General features: G+C 40.7%; 1 protein-coding gene across 1 annotated transcript in view; it reads left to right on the forward strand.

The window, feature by feature from the left end:
• The window catches only part of GRK5 (G protein-coupled receptor kinase 5), a 336,045-nt gene that overhangs the window by 305,276 nt on the left and 13,479 nt on the right, over positions 1-17,290 (forward strand). Inside the window, exons 13-14 of the mRNA XM_044665627.1 lie at positions 13,869-14,006; positions 14,754-14,891. Of these exons, the coding sequence (XP_044521562.1) occupies positions 13,869-14,006; positions 14,754-14,891 (276 nt within the window). The remainder of the gene's footprint in view (positions 1-13,868; positions 14,007-14,753; positions 14,892-17,290) is intronic.

Raw genomic sequence — 17,290 nt, forward strand, 5'->3', positions numbered from 1 at the left:
GAAGGAAGGGAGGGAGGGAGGGAGGGAGGGAAAGAAAAAGAAAGAAAGAAGGAAGGAAGAAGAGGGAGGGAAGAATGAAGGAAGGAAATAATGAGAGAGCTTTGCAAACTTAAAGTCACTTATACACATTGCTGCTGCTTATGATTGTGGTGATGATAATGATGAAGACATTGGTTATTGTGGTGATGATGATAATGATGATGATGATGTTGATACAACTGGGGTATATCAGAGAGAAAGCTAGTCTCAAAGTCAGGAAGACTTGGGAGCAAATTCTACCTCTGACATTTATTGGTTGTATGACCCTGGGCAAGTCACTTAACCTCTTGGTGTTCTAGACAATTCTTTAAGATTTCAAGTTACAGAGAAGGTGTTGACCTATACTAGAAGAGAAAGTTTCCTCATTCAGGAATTATCTACATCAATGAAGTTAAAGGTCCTATCCTTATCTCTACTGTTATTTATTACTATTACTATTATTATTATCACTACTGCTACTGCTACTGATGCTGATGCTACTACTACTACTATCATCTCTTTAGCCAGTCTGTTCTATCCCTGGAAAACTCATTGTTAAGAAGTTTTCTCTTTCTTTGACCAAAAACATGCCTTGAGAACTCATTAAGAAACTCTTTGGGTGTTGGTTATCCTCATATGAAGTCATGTAAGCAAAGACAGTATGACTAATATGTTCATACTTTAATCCATCACAAAAGAACAGGAGAAAAAGATACAGTTCAGAGGTGCTGGATCCTAACCAACCAGGAAGTCACTGGTCACAGTTGTGAATTTATCGTGGTGGGTAAGCTAAGTGGTTAGGAAGAAACTGTGCCAAGGGAATGTTACAACTGAAGCTTAGTGGGAAGAGAATGTAAAAGCATCACTCTCATCCCTCCCTAACAATTTAATACCCCTAGCTTCATCCCTGCATCACCTAAGCAGTCATGCAACTTTCTAGTGAACTGCAATTTTATCCTAAATTAGCCTTTCTCATCCTATCAATCAGCAGACCTTTCTTGGGATGTCTGTTCGGTGGAGGCATCTTCAATTTAAAGTTAGCTGGAAGGAAACATAATCAGGTGAAACTGGTGGATACAGGTAAAGCTGGGAAAAGAAATATAATCAAAGTCAATTTTTTGAATCTTTGTTGCTCATATTATCTTCAAAGCTATTTCCTCCCTCCCCCCACATACTTTTTAATGCTACTAGTTTCTATTATAGTGCTTTGCCCATAAAATAGGCACTTAACATTTATTTTTAAACCTTTATCTTCTGTCTTATTATATATTGGTTCCAAGGTAGAAGAGTGGTAAGGGCTGGGCAATGGAGGAGTTAAGTGACTTGCCCAGGATCACATAGCTAAGAAGTGTCTGTGGCCAAATTTGAACCCAGGACCTCTACATATCTAGACCTGGCTCTCATTTCACTGAGCCACCTAGTTGCCTCACTACATATTTATCAAATGAATGGGCAGATGAATGATCAGAACTGACCCATTAGATGTATATACCACTGTAAAAATGTCAAAAGCAGATAATAGGTAAACAGATTTAAGGAAAAGAATCCTGCTCTGTAGCATACCTATGTATTGATCACTTTCTTGATCACAGATATCATCATGAAAGAAGTTGACTGTCAGAATCCTTTTCTACATATTCAAAGAATATAGAATTTGCACAAATTGTGAAATTTAAATACAACTTAATTCATTAACAAACAATTTAAACAAATTATTCAAGTTGACAACAGAAATATAAATAAAATCCTAATGTAGCACATGGACTTCTTCCAACCTAGTCAAGTCTCCAGAGCACAGCTGCTTCTCCTTTTCTCTGCCCCTTTCAGGGTTCTAAAGGCAGCCTCAGAAGGTTGGGGGTCAGGGTCAAGTTTGGGTTTGTTCACAAGCTCCCACTGGTACGTTACCACACTATCCATCACCAGTTAACATTTCCCCAATGTCATCTGACAAGTTAACATCAATTAACTTTTACAAAGTAATATTTACTGAGAAAGTATAGGTGGCAAAGACTGAAGTACAACCACCCCTCAGCCTAGGAGTACTATCTCCTCTACCATCTTGATCCCTAAGGAGAGTGGGCTCAAACTTAAGGTGGTTCATAGAAAATATTCTCCCCACCAAATCCACTTCTAGATGCCACGTAGACAATGGGTGGCTCAGTTCCTTGCTTGTAGGACTCGGGGTCTCAGGTATCAGGCCAATTCACTACCGGACTGGGTCAAGCAGGAGCAAGACAACCTCCTCCCCTACTCTGCAGGAATAGCTACCAGCAGACTCTTGTTGCTGGATGTCTGGGGTCTGTTCTGGCTTTTTGAAGCTCACTAGGTCAGACCTGGCGTGTTCTATCTCTGATACTCATCGACCTCGGGTCAGTAAAGAATGAGTGCAAAAGAAGAAAACAGAGAAACCATCATGCATCAGTGACCACACAGAAGCTGGGAGATCAGCCAGCAGACAGCAAACCACTGCTGTTTCTGCCTCTGCTGGAGGCGGACACTCGTTTTTGCTTCACCTACTTGTGTAGAAGAAAGCAATCCCTTTTCTGATTTTGCCTTTGGTGTGCACACCCAGTTCTAACTCAGCAGCTAATTAAAAGGTTTTTTCTTGCCACACAGTAAGTAAATAAGAAACAGGATATCAGTGCATGTTCTGAATGGAAGACCTCTCCATCACAAATTTCATGAAGATCCCTCAAGCTTCCATGTGTATTGGAAATAGGCAGTTACCAATTATTGACAACATGAATGTAAACAAAATCCTAATGTAGCACAAGGACTAATGGAACTCATTCTTCCAGCCTAGTCAAGTCTCAGGAGCAGAGCTACTTCTCCTCTTCTCTACCCTTCTCAGAGTTCTAAAGATAGCCTCAGAAGGTTGGGAATCAGGGTTTTGGTTTATACATGCTCTAAGGACTGAGTCTTCCCTGAAATATTCTTTCCTTGCTGCAGAAATAATATAAACGTATGTGGGTACCCATAGTCACACATTCTCAATGAAATGTATTTGTTATCATCATTAAGGAAGTATACTTTAAGCAGGGAAGACTAAGGGAGAGGGGGAAAAGAAGGGGAAGAGAATAAGCATTTATTAAGCTCCTACTATGTTCCAGGTCCTGTGCTAAGTACTTACAAATATTATTTAGTTCGGTCTTCTCACAACCCTGGAAAGTAGGTGCTATTATGATCCCATTTTATAGTTACGGAAACCGAGACTGACAGGTGAAATGACTAGTCAAAATTAGTAAATTTCTTGAGGTTGGATTTGAATTCAGGTCTCCTTGACTCGAGGCCCCATTGTGCCATCTAGTTGTCTTTAGCCCAAGTCTTAACCCATAATCAGAATAAAATTTATGGATCTGGGTAGGAAGGCTTTTTGAAAGACCCAAATACCAGAAATGGAGAGCCTTGATAAATGGTCCATCCAGGAACCCCCTAGATCCCACTAATTTCAATGGCTCCTAGAAAGAATGGTCCCTTTTCCCAATCTTAAATATCCCTAGAATTATGTTTTAGGGAGTAAGAATAGAGGGCTAGAGGAATTTTTTTTAATTGTTGACACACTCTGATATAGACACAATCACAAAGAAGAGAATTTGTTCCTGGCTTCCCTGGATTCAATATTACCCACGTCTCAGAAATGGTGCAACCATTGGTCTGGAGTGGTCTGCCATTTCTCCAAGATGAGGGACAGATCAGATGAACTTGACAAATTCTTTCCAGACTGAGGTTCCATGATGTAAGGATAAGAGAGACAATGGGAAAGCATTGTAAAGAGGTCTAGCTTAAGTCGAAGAATGTGAGTTCAACTCCTACCTCTGCCACTATGTGACACCTTTGTCACAAATCATTTAGTTTCTCTGGTCTCAGTTTCTCCGTCAGTAATATGAAAGGGTCTCTAAAGTTCCTTTCCATTTCTAAATCTGTGATCCTAATGGAGAAAATGTAGATGTTAAACTATACAATCGCAAGCTGTTCTGATTGACCTTGTAGCCACAGATCTAACCTCCCAGGAAGAAATACATTTGGATTGTGTATCAGCCAAGGCCTGAGACTTGGTGGTTTAATTGGGTAGGCTTACAAGGAAGGGGCTCACAATGTCCCCTTGTATAGCATGAGAGGGAAGAACTTCTCTGACACTCAGTTGTCTCATCTATAAAACAGGTACAATAATATTTCTAATGCTTCTTTCATTGGTTAGTTTGGAGATGATATAAAGTATGAAATAAGATAAAGCATGAAAGGTTCTTTGCAAACCTTAAAATACTACATAAATACCAACTATTGTTTATATTTTTATTACTGTTTAATTGCCTTATGAAGGCAGGCGCTTAAACCAGACCCAAATTATTATTCTGAATCTGAGCGACATATTTCTATATTTAATGAATTTTATCTCATTTGCCCCATCCCTTTGCCTTTCCCTGCTCCTTCTTTTTTTGCTCTAAAAACAGAAGAAAACTTGCTTTTGGTCGTAACTTTTTTTAAATTAGGTTTCTTTTTTTTTTAATAAGAGCCAACATTGAAAAACATAACTGAAAGGAAAAGTAAATAGGTGATAACATTTTTTTGAAACTGGCCACCTGAATGAAGTATTACCTTTCATCTTTCTTATTAGCAAAAGTTGGAAAGCCCTCAAAAAGAATTTGAGGTCCTTTCCAAGCTTTAATTTCTACAATTTCATCACACACACACACACACACAAAATCCCTCTCCCTTTTCTGAAGATAAAAATTCACCAAGCATCGATTATTTGCACTGAGTGGCCAAAGTAACCAGAGACTTGGGAATAATAATAATGAGAGCTGACATTTATAGAGTGCTTTACGTCTTGCAAAAGGATGAGAAAGCTGGGCATTCCCACTCCTTCATGGTAAGAGTTCCACCTGGGCTTTCAAAGAGGCGGATTCACTAACTAATCCCTTTGCTTTCCTACTAAGCACTTTTCTCCAGAGATTCAACTACCTCTGGCCTACAATGTTCCCAAAGCATGAGACTGGACTGGGAAAGCTTGTGACCTACCAATGATGCTTAGTTCTTTGTGGGGAGAGAAAATGGCAAGGAGTAGTCATTAAACCTGACCTGATACCATTTCTTCTGATGGGTACCCCAGACCACAGTCCACCGTAGGTCCAGATCAGGCCAGAGCCTCCTGAGTCCTTTGGTGGGGACTGGGCAAGCAAATTGAGGGCAGGGGATGTCTCCTACTAATGGTACCTTAATGCATCTGGCAGGCTTCTCTGAAACCACATGGAAATGGGACAAAGGGAGGGAGAAAGGGGAGAGCTTTCTGGTGGTGGCAGTCATTTGAGAGAATGGAAATACTGAGTGAATCAGGAAACTTAAGACTCATCTAAAAGCCTTAGTGACACTACTTACATCTTTAATTCTACAGTGGATGCATCAGGGGTAATGAATTCTTTTTCTGACTCCTAATCTCATCAGTGATTGAACTCTGCCAACACAGATCACAGCCCCACTTTTTCTTCTCGTCCTTGTCTTTCCATGTCTTTTGTTAGAAGACTTGTTTGGTGTTTTGGAGGCTTTTATTTGGTTCTTTTAATACTTTATGGTTATCAGTACTCTACAGCTGATTTATAATACACTAATACAACACTGCTACCTAATAAATGTTGTAAGACAGGGCCAGCATTGCAAATATAATTTGCAATGACTCAGTAGCCACATCCATGCTCAGGGGAAGTCAATCTCACCTGTATTTTGATGGACAAGGGGCTGGATTATGACCTCCCAGTCTAGAATTCCTGGTGAGAAAAGCAGTGTACTAGTATATTGGGTTGAGTCGGGAAGCTCCGAGTTCCTGTCATGCCTCTGACAACAAACTAAAGGTATGACACTGAGCAAATCATTTAATATTTCGAAGGCAATGCTAGATATTAACCTGCTTTTGGTGGAGGTGGTTCCCATATTAATAAGTGTTCCCTTAATGAAATTCCTAGACCCCACCTCATATTCATCCTAGTTCAGTAAAGGAGAGGGAAGGATGGGTAAAATTCAGCAAAGATTGATTCTCTCAGTCAATGGAGCGAATTCAGCCAGAACCCAGATTTTGAGAGGACTCCTTTTTGAAATCATCAAAAAAAGACTGCTTTTTTTTCTCCTTTGACCATCTATAAAAATGAGTTGAAAAGAGTTATTTTCTCAAAACATATAATTTTAAAAACCTTTTAAAATATTAATAGAATCATTTGAAAAAGAACCCCCCAAGTTGTTGCTTTGTGACATTCACAATTACATTGGTTGATCCCATGAGATTTAAAAATGGACATTCTACCTTCTGTGCTGCCAATTTGTGTCAAACAATAAATATTTATTAAATCCTTACAATGGGCCAGGCACACCATGCTGAATGTCCCCAACTCAACCTTGTTCAGTGGACCAGAGGATAGGTTGAATCAGTCATATTTGCAAGTTAGGTTCTGTACTATCATGCAAGATCTCAATAGGAACATCTATCCTGGGCCCTTACTCCCCCTACCACACCCGACATTTTGACTGATTATATTAAATTATAACTTTTTTTTTTAAATTTTAAACCCTTAACTTCTGTGTATTGACTTATAGGTGGTGGAAGAGTGGTAAGGGTAGGCAATGGGGGTCAAGTGACTTGCCCAGGGTCACACAGCTGGGAAGTGTCTGAGGCCAGATTTGAACCTAGGACTTCCCGTCTCTAGGCCTGGCTCTCAATCCACTGAGCTACCCAGCTGCCCCCCTAAATTATAACTTTTTTTTTAAACCCTTGTACTTCGGTGTATTGTCTCATAGGTGGAAGATTGGTAAGGGTGGGCAATGGGGGTCAAGTGACTTGCCCAGGGTCACACAGCTGGGAAGTGGCTGAGGCCGGGTTTGAACCTAGGACCTCCTGTCTCTAGGCCTGACTCTCTCTCCACTGAGCTACCCAGCTGCCCCCTAAATTATAACTTTTGATAAGTTATTTAATTTTAAAAGTTACAAGCATTTGATAATTAAAAGAACCTACGAGACTGCTTAAAGCACAAACTTGATTGGGCCCCATCTGATATTTGGCAAAAAACCATAATGGTTCAGGGGTTTGAGTTTTAAATGATGTCTGAGGGGCAGCTAGGTGGCACAGTGGACAGAAAGACCAAGAGATGGGAGGTCCTGGGTTCAAATCTGATCTCAAATACTTCCTACCTGTGTGACCTTGGGCAAGTCACTTAACCCCCATTGCCTACCCCTCACTGTTCTTTTGCTTTGGAACCAATACTTAGTATTGATTCTAAGGCAGACGGTAAGGGTTTTAGAAACAAATGAATGAGGCTCAGTTATGAAATTTGTAAATTACTTCATCCTCAAAAAAAAAAAAAACTCTCCTTTGGGTAATAGCCCCTCCAAACAGTATTTGTACCTCCCAATTAGAGCCCAGAACTTCAAAGATGCAGAGAACAGCATAATCCATTGATTTATTTGAGTAGTCAAAACCAGATTTCTTTTATAAGTAGTGGTACCAACTGTTTGTTTTAATGATTTCTTATAAACTTAAAATAGAACAATAATAATTAACTTTCTTGGAAAGAACTTACATTGAAGTTATTTTCCATATGCATTAGCACAACTTTTTCATCACTCCCTCTGTCTTCATCTGAATTCTTTATTCATCCATTCCTTCTTCTTCACCTTTCCCTAGAGTTGTCTGGATTTGTAGTATCCCAGATCCCACAGAAACTCCCTTTGCTTCTCCCCACTCAGCATATTCTCAGTTCTGGGAGGCTTTTGTTTGCTTTCCAGCACCTGCTGGAGATTAGAACCTCATCCTTGTCTTCTTGGGACCAGATCTTGGCAAAATGGTCCAATGGCTAGGGAGGGACTACAAGAAGTCATCTGATCCAAGCTTTTTGCCTTTAAGTAAGGTAAGGTGGCATCAAACCTCATCTCCCAGGGAGTGCCCATCTTCCACTCTTTTTAGCACCATCTTCTCAAACTCCCAGTGTCCTCATACTGCCCCCTGGCTGCCCCTTACTGTAGGATCACCACCCAGCATGTAAGTATGATGGGGGTAAGGATTGTCTTATCTAAATTTCATATTCCTAAAGTGCTTTGCACGCAGTAGATGCTTATAAATGTTTAAGTTGAATGTTATCTTCGACCTCTTTTCTTTCAAAAATTGCACCTCCTTCATTCCAGTCCATTTTGCTCTTCTTCTAGATTAATCAGATAAATGGGTATATAGGTATTATTCCTCTGAAACCAATGTTAACTCAGAGAGGTGGGGAAAAACACAATTAACCTTTATTTGCTTAAGTCTTTCAGAAGAAACCAGTAGTAGGGATTCATGGAACTGAAATAAGGCAATGGGGAAGGGATGCTTTGGACAGGGATGTTTTTAGTTGATACCCCCAAACTGGATGAATTGCCCAAGAAGCTGGAATAAAAAAATGTCAAAAAGACAAATGGACTTTTTAAAAAAGAATTTAAGTTCATTTAATTAATTAATTAATTGAGAATATTTTTCCATGGTTACATGAATCATGTTCTTTCCCTCCCCTCCTCCCACCGTACCTCCCATAGCCAATGAGCACTTCCACTGGGTTTTACATGTGTCATTGATCAGGACCTATTGCCATATTATTAATATTTGCACGAGGGTGATCATTTAGGGTCTACGTCCCCAATCATATCCCCATCGAGCCATGTGATCAAGCAGTTGTTTTTCTTCTGTGTTTCTACTAACAAGTGGACTTGTTGATGGGATGGATGGATAGACTCGTGGAGAGACAGACAGACACAAAGCTCAGGAACTTTTAGCATTAGCTGGGGGAAGCCAACTTCTTTCTCCCTCTCAAGCTGATCGCCCGAGTCACTGCCTGGGAGAGTCTTGCCGCAGCTCAAGCCAGGGCACACCAGGTCATACCGTTCAAAAAACCAGTCACTCTTCCTTGGCCAGAGAATGACGTAGGCATCTGTTGTGGCTCGGTCCACTCCCGATCCCATCCCAGGGCTCTCAGTGATCTCGGAGGGCTCCTTTCCAGGGCGCGGAGGGCTCCAGGTGACAAGATTTGCGTTTGAGATCTGGGTCAAGAGCTGCTGTGTGAGCGCATTGCCTCCCGCCATCCGCCCTCCCCCACCTTGGTTTTGTCAACCCCCAAAGGCATTCCTGTGACCAAATGCCCGGCGCCCAACAAATAAATGGACCCCAGAGCAGTGGGTCGTGATAGCCGGCTCTTCACTGAAGCATAGTTGTCCTCTGCTTCCCCCTGGTGGCTAAAATGGACCCCAGGGAAACAAAGCTGCAAGAGTCCTCGCTTGATGCCGTTGGCTGCTGCTGCCCCTTTTCCAAGGTATCTGAGCTGACCAACAAGCCTGTTCTCTAATTTGTCCCTTTCTCTCCTTTTGGGGGGCTTTCCTGAAGCCTGTTTGAACTTGAAAGGCAGCCGAGTCTTCCCCTCCAAAAATGCCTGAGTCTTGGCGTTTGGAGCCGAAAGACGCCATATCTTAGAAAGAAGAGCGTTTACTGAGAAGAAGCCTCTTCACCCCTCAGGTTCCTTTTTGCATGGCCCCCTCCCCTGTTTTTTCTTCTTCGAGCTGCCTTAATAAATGACCGGTTGGTTCCTCTGAATCAACAGAAACAAAAGATATCCCAAACTAACTCATAGTGGGTTTGTGGGAGGAATATAGGGGCAATTCACTAAACATATACATTTAATATGGAGATGATACAGTCTAGAATCAGGAAGACCCGGGTTCAAATTTGGCCTAAGACATTAGTTGTGTGATCCTGGGTGGGTCACTTAACCTCTATTTGCCTCAGTTTCCTCATCTATAAAATGGACATAATAACAACACAAATCTCCCAGTGTTGTTATAAAGATTGAATGAGATAAAGTGCTTGGTACAGTGTTATGTGCATTTTTATTGTTATCATTATTAGTATTTTCATCAAAGTAGCCCTTTGTTATTCCACTGAGGAGCTGAGTCTCTAACTCTGTATACTGGGCATGGATTTAGGCTCAAGTCCCTTTTAACTAAAAAAGCAAGTGGAAATGCTATAGAAACTGACCATCAGGACAATGAGGGAGTTCAGCGACTTGAGAGCCAGGCCTACAGGTCCTGGATTCAGATCTGCCCCTAGCCACTTCCTAGCTATGTGACCCTGGGCAAATCACTTAACCCTAAATTGTCTAGCCCTTAACTGCTTTGTGCCTTAGAGTTAATACTTAGTATTGGTTCTAAGACAGAAGGTAAGGGTTGTTTTTTTTTAATGACCATCAGAATTCTAAAGCATATTTTTAAGTGAAGGGAAATAATGAATATATTTTCTAATTCCCAATTTCCAAAGCTGATAGTTCTCTCACTTGTATTTCCCACAGCAACTATTTCAAACCTTTTTTTCCACATCTCCTTAAGCCCCAACCACACTCTTATACACTTAAAAGAGATGACAGTTGTCTTTATTAATTGAGAAGACTGAGACCACCTGATGGGATCATTCTAAATTATCCTCTTCAGTTCCTCAAATCTTTTGTTTTTTTAAACTCTTACCTTCCATTTGAGTACTTTGTGTATTGGTTCCAAGGCAGAAGAATGTTTAGGACTAAGCAATGGGGGTTAAGTGACTTGCCCAGGGTCACATTGCCAGGAAATGTCCAAGGCCAGATATGAACCCGGGATCTTCTATCTCTAGGATTGATTCTCTATCCATTGAGCCATCTAGCTGCTCTCCTCAAATCTTTTCAGCAGCAGCATCTACTCTCTCATTATCTCCTGCTCTCTTTTCTCAGAGAAAAAAGTATCCCTGCTCTGGAGTGAGGCTAATCTTTTGACTTGAGCCCATTTCTTCCTATTTCCTCCACGTCCTTGCTCCAGTATTCATCTTAATTCATGCATCTTTGTATATCCTTACCTTCTTTATGCAATCCTTTCTCTCTACATACCAAAATTCTCAAGACTCCCCAGGCCTTAAGAAAAATTAAACTTCTGCTACATCCATGTAATTCTCCTATTCAAAGAACTTCAGCATGTCTCTCCCACTTGCCTCTAGGATCATATGGGAGCTCTTCAGCTTGCTGTTTAAAGTCCCTCGTAATCTGGTTTCAATATATCTTTTCATCAGCTCATCTTACCCCCTTTCATGCACTCTAATTCTCACCAAAATGGACTTCTTAGCTATGCCCTGAACTTCATATTCCATTCTCATCTCTACTTCTTTATACAGTCTTCTCCCTCCATGGCATCCTCTGAATTCTTAAATTCCTTCAAGATTCATCTCAGACAAACCTGGCCTCAGCCACTTCTCAGCTGTGTGACCCTGGGCAAGTCACTTGACCCCCATTGCCCACCCTTACCAATCTTCCACCTATGAGACAATACATCGAAGTACAAGGGTTTAAAAAAAAAAAAAGATTCATCTCAGATCACACCCCCTCCTGCCACCTCCCTCATTCCCATTTTCCAGATGCTCCTACTCTTTTAAATTTCATGTATTTTTTTTTTTTTGCTGACATGCTTGTGTTATCCCTGCCAGAACAACCTAAACTCCATGACAGTAGGGGATGTTTCATTTTTGTCTTGAGATCCCTAGCATCTGATATAATGCCTTATACATAGAGGGGTCTTAATTAATGTTTGATGAACTGAATTCAACAGCAGCTCTCTCTCTCCCCTTCATAGTCAGCCTTCTTCTTCTTTTTTTAAAACCTTAACCTTCTGTCTTAGAATCAGAATTGTGTATTGGTTCCAAGGCAGAAGAGCAGTAAGGGCTAGGCAATGGGGATTGAGTGACTTGCCCACAGTAACACGACTAGGAAGTATCTCAGTTCAGATTTGAACCCAGGACCTCCTGCCTCTGGAGCTCTCAATCCACTGAGCTATGTAGCTGTACCCCACAGTCAAACTTCTTGCAAAAGTTGTTTGAACTCTGGTCCTCCGTTTCCTCACCACCTACATTCACCTCAACCCATTGAAGTCTGGCTGTGATCCCCACCACACTACATAAATATATTCTCTGAAATTCACTGTATCCAACAGCCTTATTTCAGTCTTTAATCTTCTTGAACACCACAGCCTTTGGCCCTGTAGACTCAACCCTTTCTCCTTCTGGTTACTTCACTTATCTTACTAATGTTACAGCCAAATATTGCCAGCTGCTAAATGGTTGATGACCTGCATGCAGGATACACTTTTAAGTTTAATGTATATTGTTAATATACATTAATTAATTAATATAATTTCTGTTACCTTATCACAGCTAGGCACTCAGCAAAATAATAAAGTAAGTTCCAACTTTTAATTTGCCAGTTTCTGGGATATAAATGTTCACACTGAAAATTCAACAGCGGGCTAATGAATTCCATAGAGCTGGCTCCAGTCCGCCTCTAGAATGGCTCCCTTTTCAATATCTCCTACTTTTCTATTCCATTTTTGCCATTTTTTCTGGCTCCTAGACCCCTTCCCACACCCAAGATACATGAGGTGTTCCACAAGGTTCTGTTCTTAGTCCTCTTCTTTTTCTCTGTACGTTGTAATCTCTGTCATTCACTCAGCTTTAATCATTACATAATATCATCAATGATTCCCATGTCTATCTACAATTCTGGCCTCTCTCCTGAATTTCAGATCAATGTCTCAAACTCTTTACAGGATATCCCTACCTGAATAATATGCTTACTCTATAAGCGTCCCTCTTTTAAAAAAAGTCACTTTTAGGTTAATCAGAAGACTAACATAAATTGAAATCTTCGGGTAAACTAATCTCTCCCAGATTACATTCTGGTCATGATAAACTCCATGGTTTAGTGTTTTAGCTTAAACTTGTATCTCTCCAAATATGTTAGCCCACTGCTCTGTGCATATCAGTTGCTTAAAATTTTAGTTGTAATTGTTGAATTAAATAATGACTTCCCCTTACCTTTTGCTCTTATCACCATTCTCATTAAATTTTCAGTCACCAAATCCTATCTAAACTAACCTCTTGATTTGGACCTCTTCCTTTCCATTATTTTTGGCATCAGTCTAATACAAACTCCCATTAACTCTCTCATGCAAACTTTTAGTAACATCCTAACCAGCTTCCCCTCCCTTTCCAATCCATTTACTGCCAAATTAACTTTTCTAATGTTCAGTGATCCCTTAATCATGGTATTCCCTTGTTCAAACACCTTCATTGCCTCCCCAATGCTTACAGAATTATTTGAATTTCTAATTCTGATATTCAAGGATTTCTACAATTTGACTATAACCTATTTTGCTAATCTCATTCCATACTTTTATTCCTTATGTTCTCTTTGCTCCAGCAAAATTGAGATAATCACCAAAGAAAGGAAGGAAAGAAGGAAGGGAAAGAAAGAGAAAGAAAGAAAGAAAAAAAAAAGAAAGAGAGAGAGAGAGAGAGAGAAAGAGAGAGAAAGAGAGAGGGAGGGAGGGAAGGAGGGAGGAAGGAAGGAAGGAAGAAAGGAAGGAAGGAAGGAAATTAACAATATCAGGATAGTCTCAGTACCAAATGAATGGTATAAGCTGTAAGTACTCTAGTTCAAAGGAGGCAGCTTTGGGTTTATTTCTTCTGTTGTTGTTTTGTGACTGTTTGGGAAGTGTTTTCTAGAAGCATGTCTTTGTGTAGGGCTTGTGTTTGAGGTCCAGCCCTATTACTTTACTAGCTGTGTAACTATGAGCAAATTACTTCATCCCAGTGTCTTGACTTCCCCATCTGTAAAAAAGTGGGGGAGGATCACACTCCTGTGGTTGTATGAGGAGTGCTTTGTAAACAGAGCCAAAAATATTTCTTTCTGAGACTCTATGTGCCTAAATCCTCTGCATGTGTCTTCTACCTGGGAGGGAATGGTCCAGAAGGTTTCATTCCATCCCCTTGTTGATTACAGCTACTAGCCAAAGATGCAAAGCAAAGACTGGGCTGTCGAGAGGAGGGGGCTATGGAAGTGAAGAGACACCCATTTTTCAGAAACATGAATTTCAAGCGATTGGAAGCAGGAATGTTGGACCCTCCCTTTGTACCAGATGTAAGTAACTTTCCCCTCCCCAACAGTTTCCCTAGAGGTTCTCACTTTTAGACCAAGGTTAAAGGAATACCACCAACCTTCTACAACTTGAGAGTCTATATGTACTCCTCTCAAAAATCATTCAAAAAATAAGTGTTTCTGGAGCCCACCCAGGCATAAAGGAAAGAGCAGTGTAGCAGAGGTTGGGAAGCTTAAGTTCTAGTCACTACTACACCACTAATGACCTGGGTGACCTTGGACTTGGTACATACTGTATCTAAGTCTCAGTCCTCTGTTCACTCAAATAACCTACAATCTAGTAGAAGAGACAAGGCACGTGCACAAGTAATGGTCGAATCCAACAATTAGAAGCAGGAAGGATCATTGGTTCTAGAATCTCAGCCTTGGGCTTCTATCCTGCCTTCAGCAAATCATTTAGTCTTACTGGATTTCAATGTCTTCATCTATAAAATGAGCTATTTAGATTAGATGGCCTCAAAGATCCTGTCTATGATCCTACTACAAAGCTCTGTGCTAGGAGAGTTCTGAGAAGGAAAATATTTCTTGCAGCTCTAAGTGATAGACTAAATGACTTCTCAAACTCTTTCCCCAGTGTTGGCATTTTGTAGTTTTGTAATTCTAAGTGAATGTCCAAAGATGGAATAGACTAACCTAAAGCAACTCCTTACTGGGGCATGGCCCAGCCTGGATCAAGCCAGTGGTTATCAAAGTCTAACCCTTGCCCTTCTATTTTTCCCTGGTCCATAGCCCCGAGCTGTGTACTGTAAGGATGTGTTGGATATCGAGCAATTCTCCACAGTAAAAGGTGTCAACCTGGACCACACAGATGATGATTTCTATTCCAAGTTCTCCACAGGATCCGTATCAATTCCATGGCAAAATGAGGTGAGCAGGGACTAGGGCAGAGACTTTGACAGTTCCAACCACTTGGAGGTGATGGGAAAGGAAAAGGAGAATTGTGTGCTCCTCATGTTTTACCAAGACAGGGGAGCAGAGTACAAATTACTAGAAAGTCCAACTGGACAAAGTTACTAAGGGTGAGATTTCCAGAGATTGGGGGCACCTTATTGAACTAAAACCAAGAAGGGATAAAGACGTAAGAATAAGTGGAGCCTTTAGTTGACCATAAAAATTATAGATCCCCACCCTGATAGGCCAAGCCTTTAAAGTATAGGAAATTGGTGACAATTGTCCTGAGCCTCTTCTCCTGTGATTCCCAAAGTGGGTGCCACTGCCCCCTAGTGGGTGCTGCAGTGATCCAGGGAGTGGTGATGCCCCAGGTGCATTTATCTTTCCTATTAATTGCTATTAAAATTTTTAAAAATTAATTTCTAGGGGGCTAAGTAATATTTTTTTCTGGAAAGGGGGCGGTAGGCCAAAGAAGTTTGGGAACCGCTGCATATACTTTATGTGTTGGCTTGTGAAATATGCTGGGGTTTAACTGCTGCATAGACTGGGACACAGCTGAAATGATAGGTCTTTAAAAAAAAAAAGACATTCCTGCAAGCAACCCATTAAACACAAACACACACACACACACACACACACACACACACACACGCGCGCACACACACACACACACACACACAAACAAATCAGGTTGCCCTTTGGTTATTTCTTTTCTCCTTCTTTTCTCCTTCTATTGTTGACTTGTATTTTAATCTGACTCCCCTTGAATAGAGATGCTTGAGGACAGGTTGGAAGCAATGCACAAAGTCTACAAAATAATTTAGCCTGTGTTCCAAATTCCCCTGAGGATAAGTCTACCTTGGGACTATTGCACTTATGCCTAGATAGCACTCTGACTCTAAAAGGGGTACTTTGGGGGACAGCTAGGTGGTTCAGTGGATTGAGAGCTAGGCTCAGAACAAATCTTGTCTCATAATATTTCCTGGCTGTGTGACCTTGGGCAAGTCACTTAACCCCCATTGCCTAGTCCTTACTGGTTTTCTGCCTTGGAATCAATACATAGTATTAATCCTTACATGGAAGGTAAGGATGAAAAAAATAAAAGAGGTACTTTGAACTAGGACTGGGTTCATATCTCACCTTTAACAAATACTAGCTTTGTGACTTGAGGGAAGTCATTAAGCCTCTGAAAGTCTTCACTGCCTCACTTGTAAAATACAGATAATAATACATTATGGGGGGTTTTGAGGATCAACTAAGATTATGGAATTGATTTACAAATCTTTAGAAAAAGGAGAGATGAAGCTGTAGTGTTGTAATTATATTATCCTCAGTTGATGATCCATGATGTTAATGAATGTTTGGAAATCAGTGATGTGGATGGAGGGTTTTACTGGAGAATGAGAAAAGTAAAATTTTAAAGAATAACTCACATTTTGACAGTTATGAAGCTTTTCCCTTGTAACCACTCTACAAGATAAGTACTTTAAGTATATCTCCCCATTATACAGACAAGGAAACTGACTTAGAGTGGTTCAGTAATAGCATCATGTACTAGAAAATGGAGTCAAAGCATCTGAGTTCAAATCTCAAGTGTGACATTTCTTTATTACCCCCTTAAAGTCAGATAATGTTGTTTTGGGTTTTTTTTACACCTTTACTTTCTGTCTTAATAACAACTCTAAGATCGAAGGCAAGGGCTAGCCAAGTGAGATGGGAGGGACAATCTCTAACCACCCAATAGTGTTGCAATGAACAGACCAGTTTGAGTCAGAGTCCCTTCAGTTGAGTAGAGGGCATTCTTACTGCATGGGTGGATGTCCTGGCTTGCCCCCACAAGCCTATGATCATGAAGGAATCTTCTCCCCATCTTACACATCCATGTCTTCGAGCATCTCCACAGCTAGCCAAAGTGGCCTGAAGGCTATCCTACATTAGAATGATTTCAACAGTTTACCCCAAAACAGGCAAAACATTTCACTGGGACTAGAGAAGGGTATATTCGGTCTCCATTGATTTGCTTGATCATCATCTTTAACCTTAAGGTCTTAATCCTGTCATAAATGGTAACCAGATTCACGACCCCTCTCCCCCCACAAAAAGAATGGTTAATTTCCATTGTGATTTCTCCCTGAAAGAGGACTTCTTGCTCATGGACATTCAGCGGCTTCTTATCCTTCCTGCCCAGTGCAAGATTGGAGCTCCTTAGGTAGAAGTCTTCATAGGTTCATGATTTAGAGCTAGAAGAGATTTCAGAGATTAAGTTCAACCCCCTCTTTTACAGATAAACCAAGGCCCAAAGAGGTCAGTAGATTTACTCAAGATAGACCCAGAGATTTTTCAGCTTGTGTCCTTTGAGCCCAAATGGACTTTCC

Source organism: Gracilinanus agilis, chromosome 2 (assembly GCF_016433145.1).
Source record: "Gracilinanus agilis isolate LMUSP501 chromosome 2, AgileGrace, whole genome shotgun sequence".
Taxonomy (NCBI): Eukaryota; Metazoa; Chordata; class Mammalia; order Didelphimorphia; family Didelphidae; genus Gracilinanus; species Gracilinanus agilis.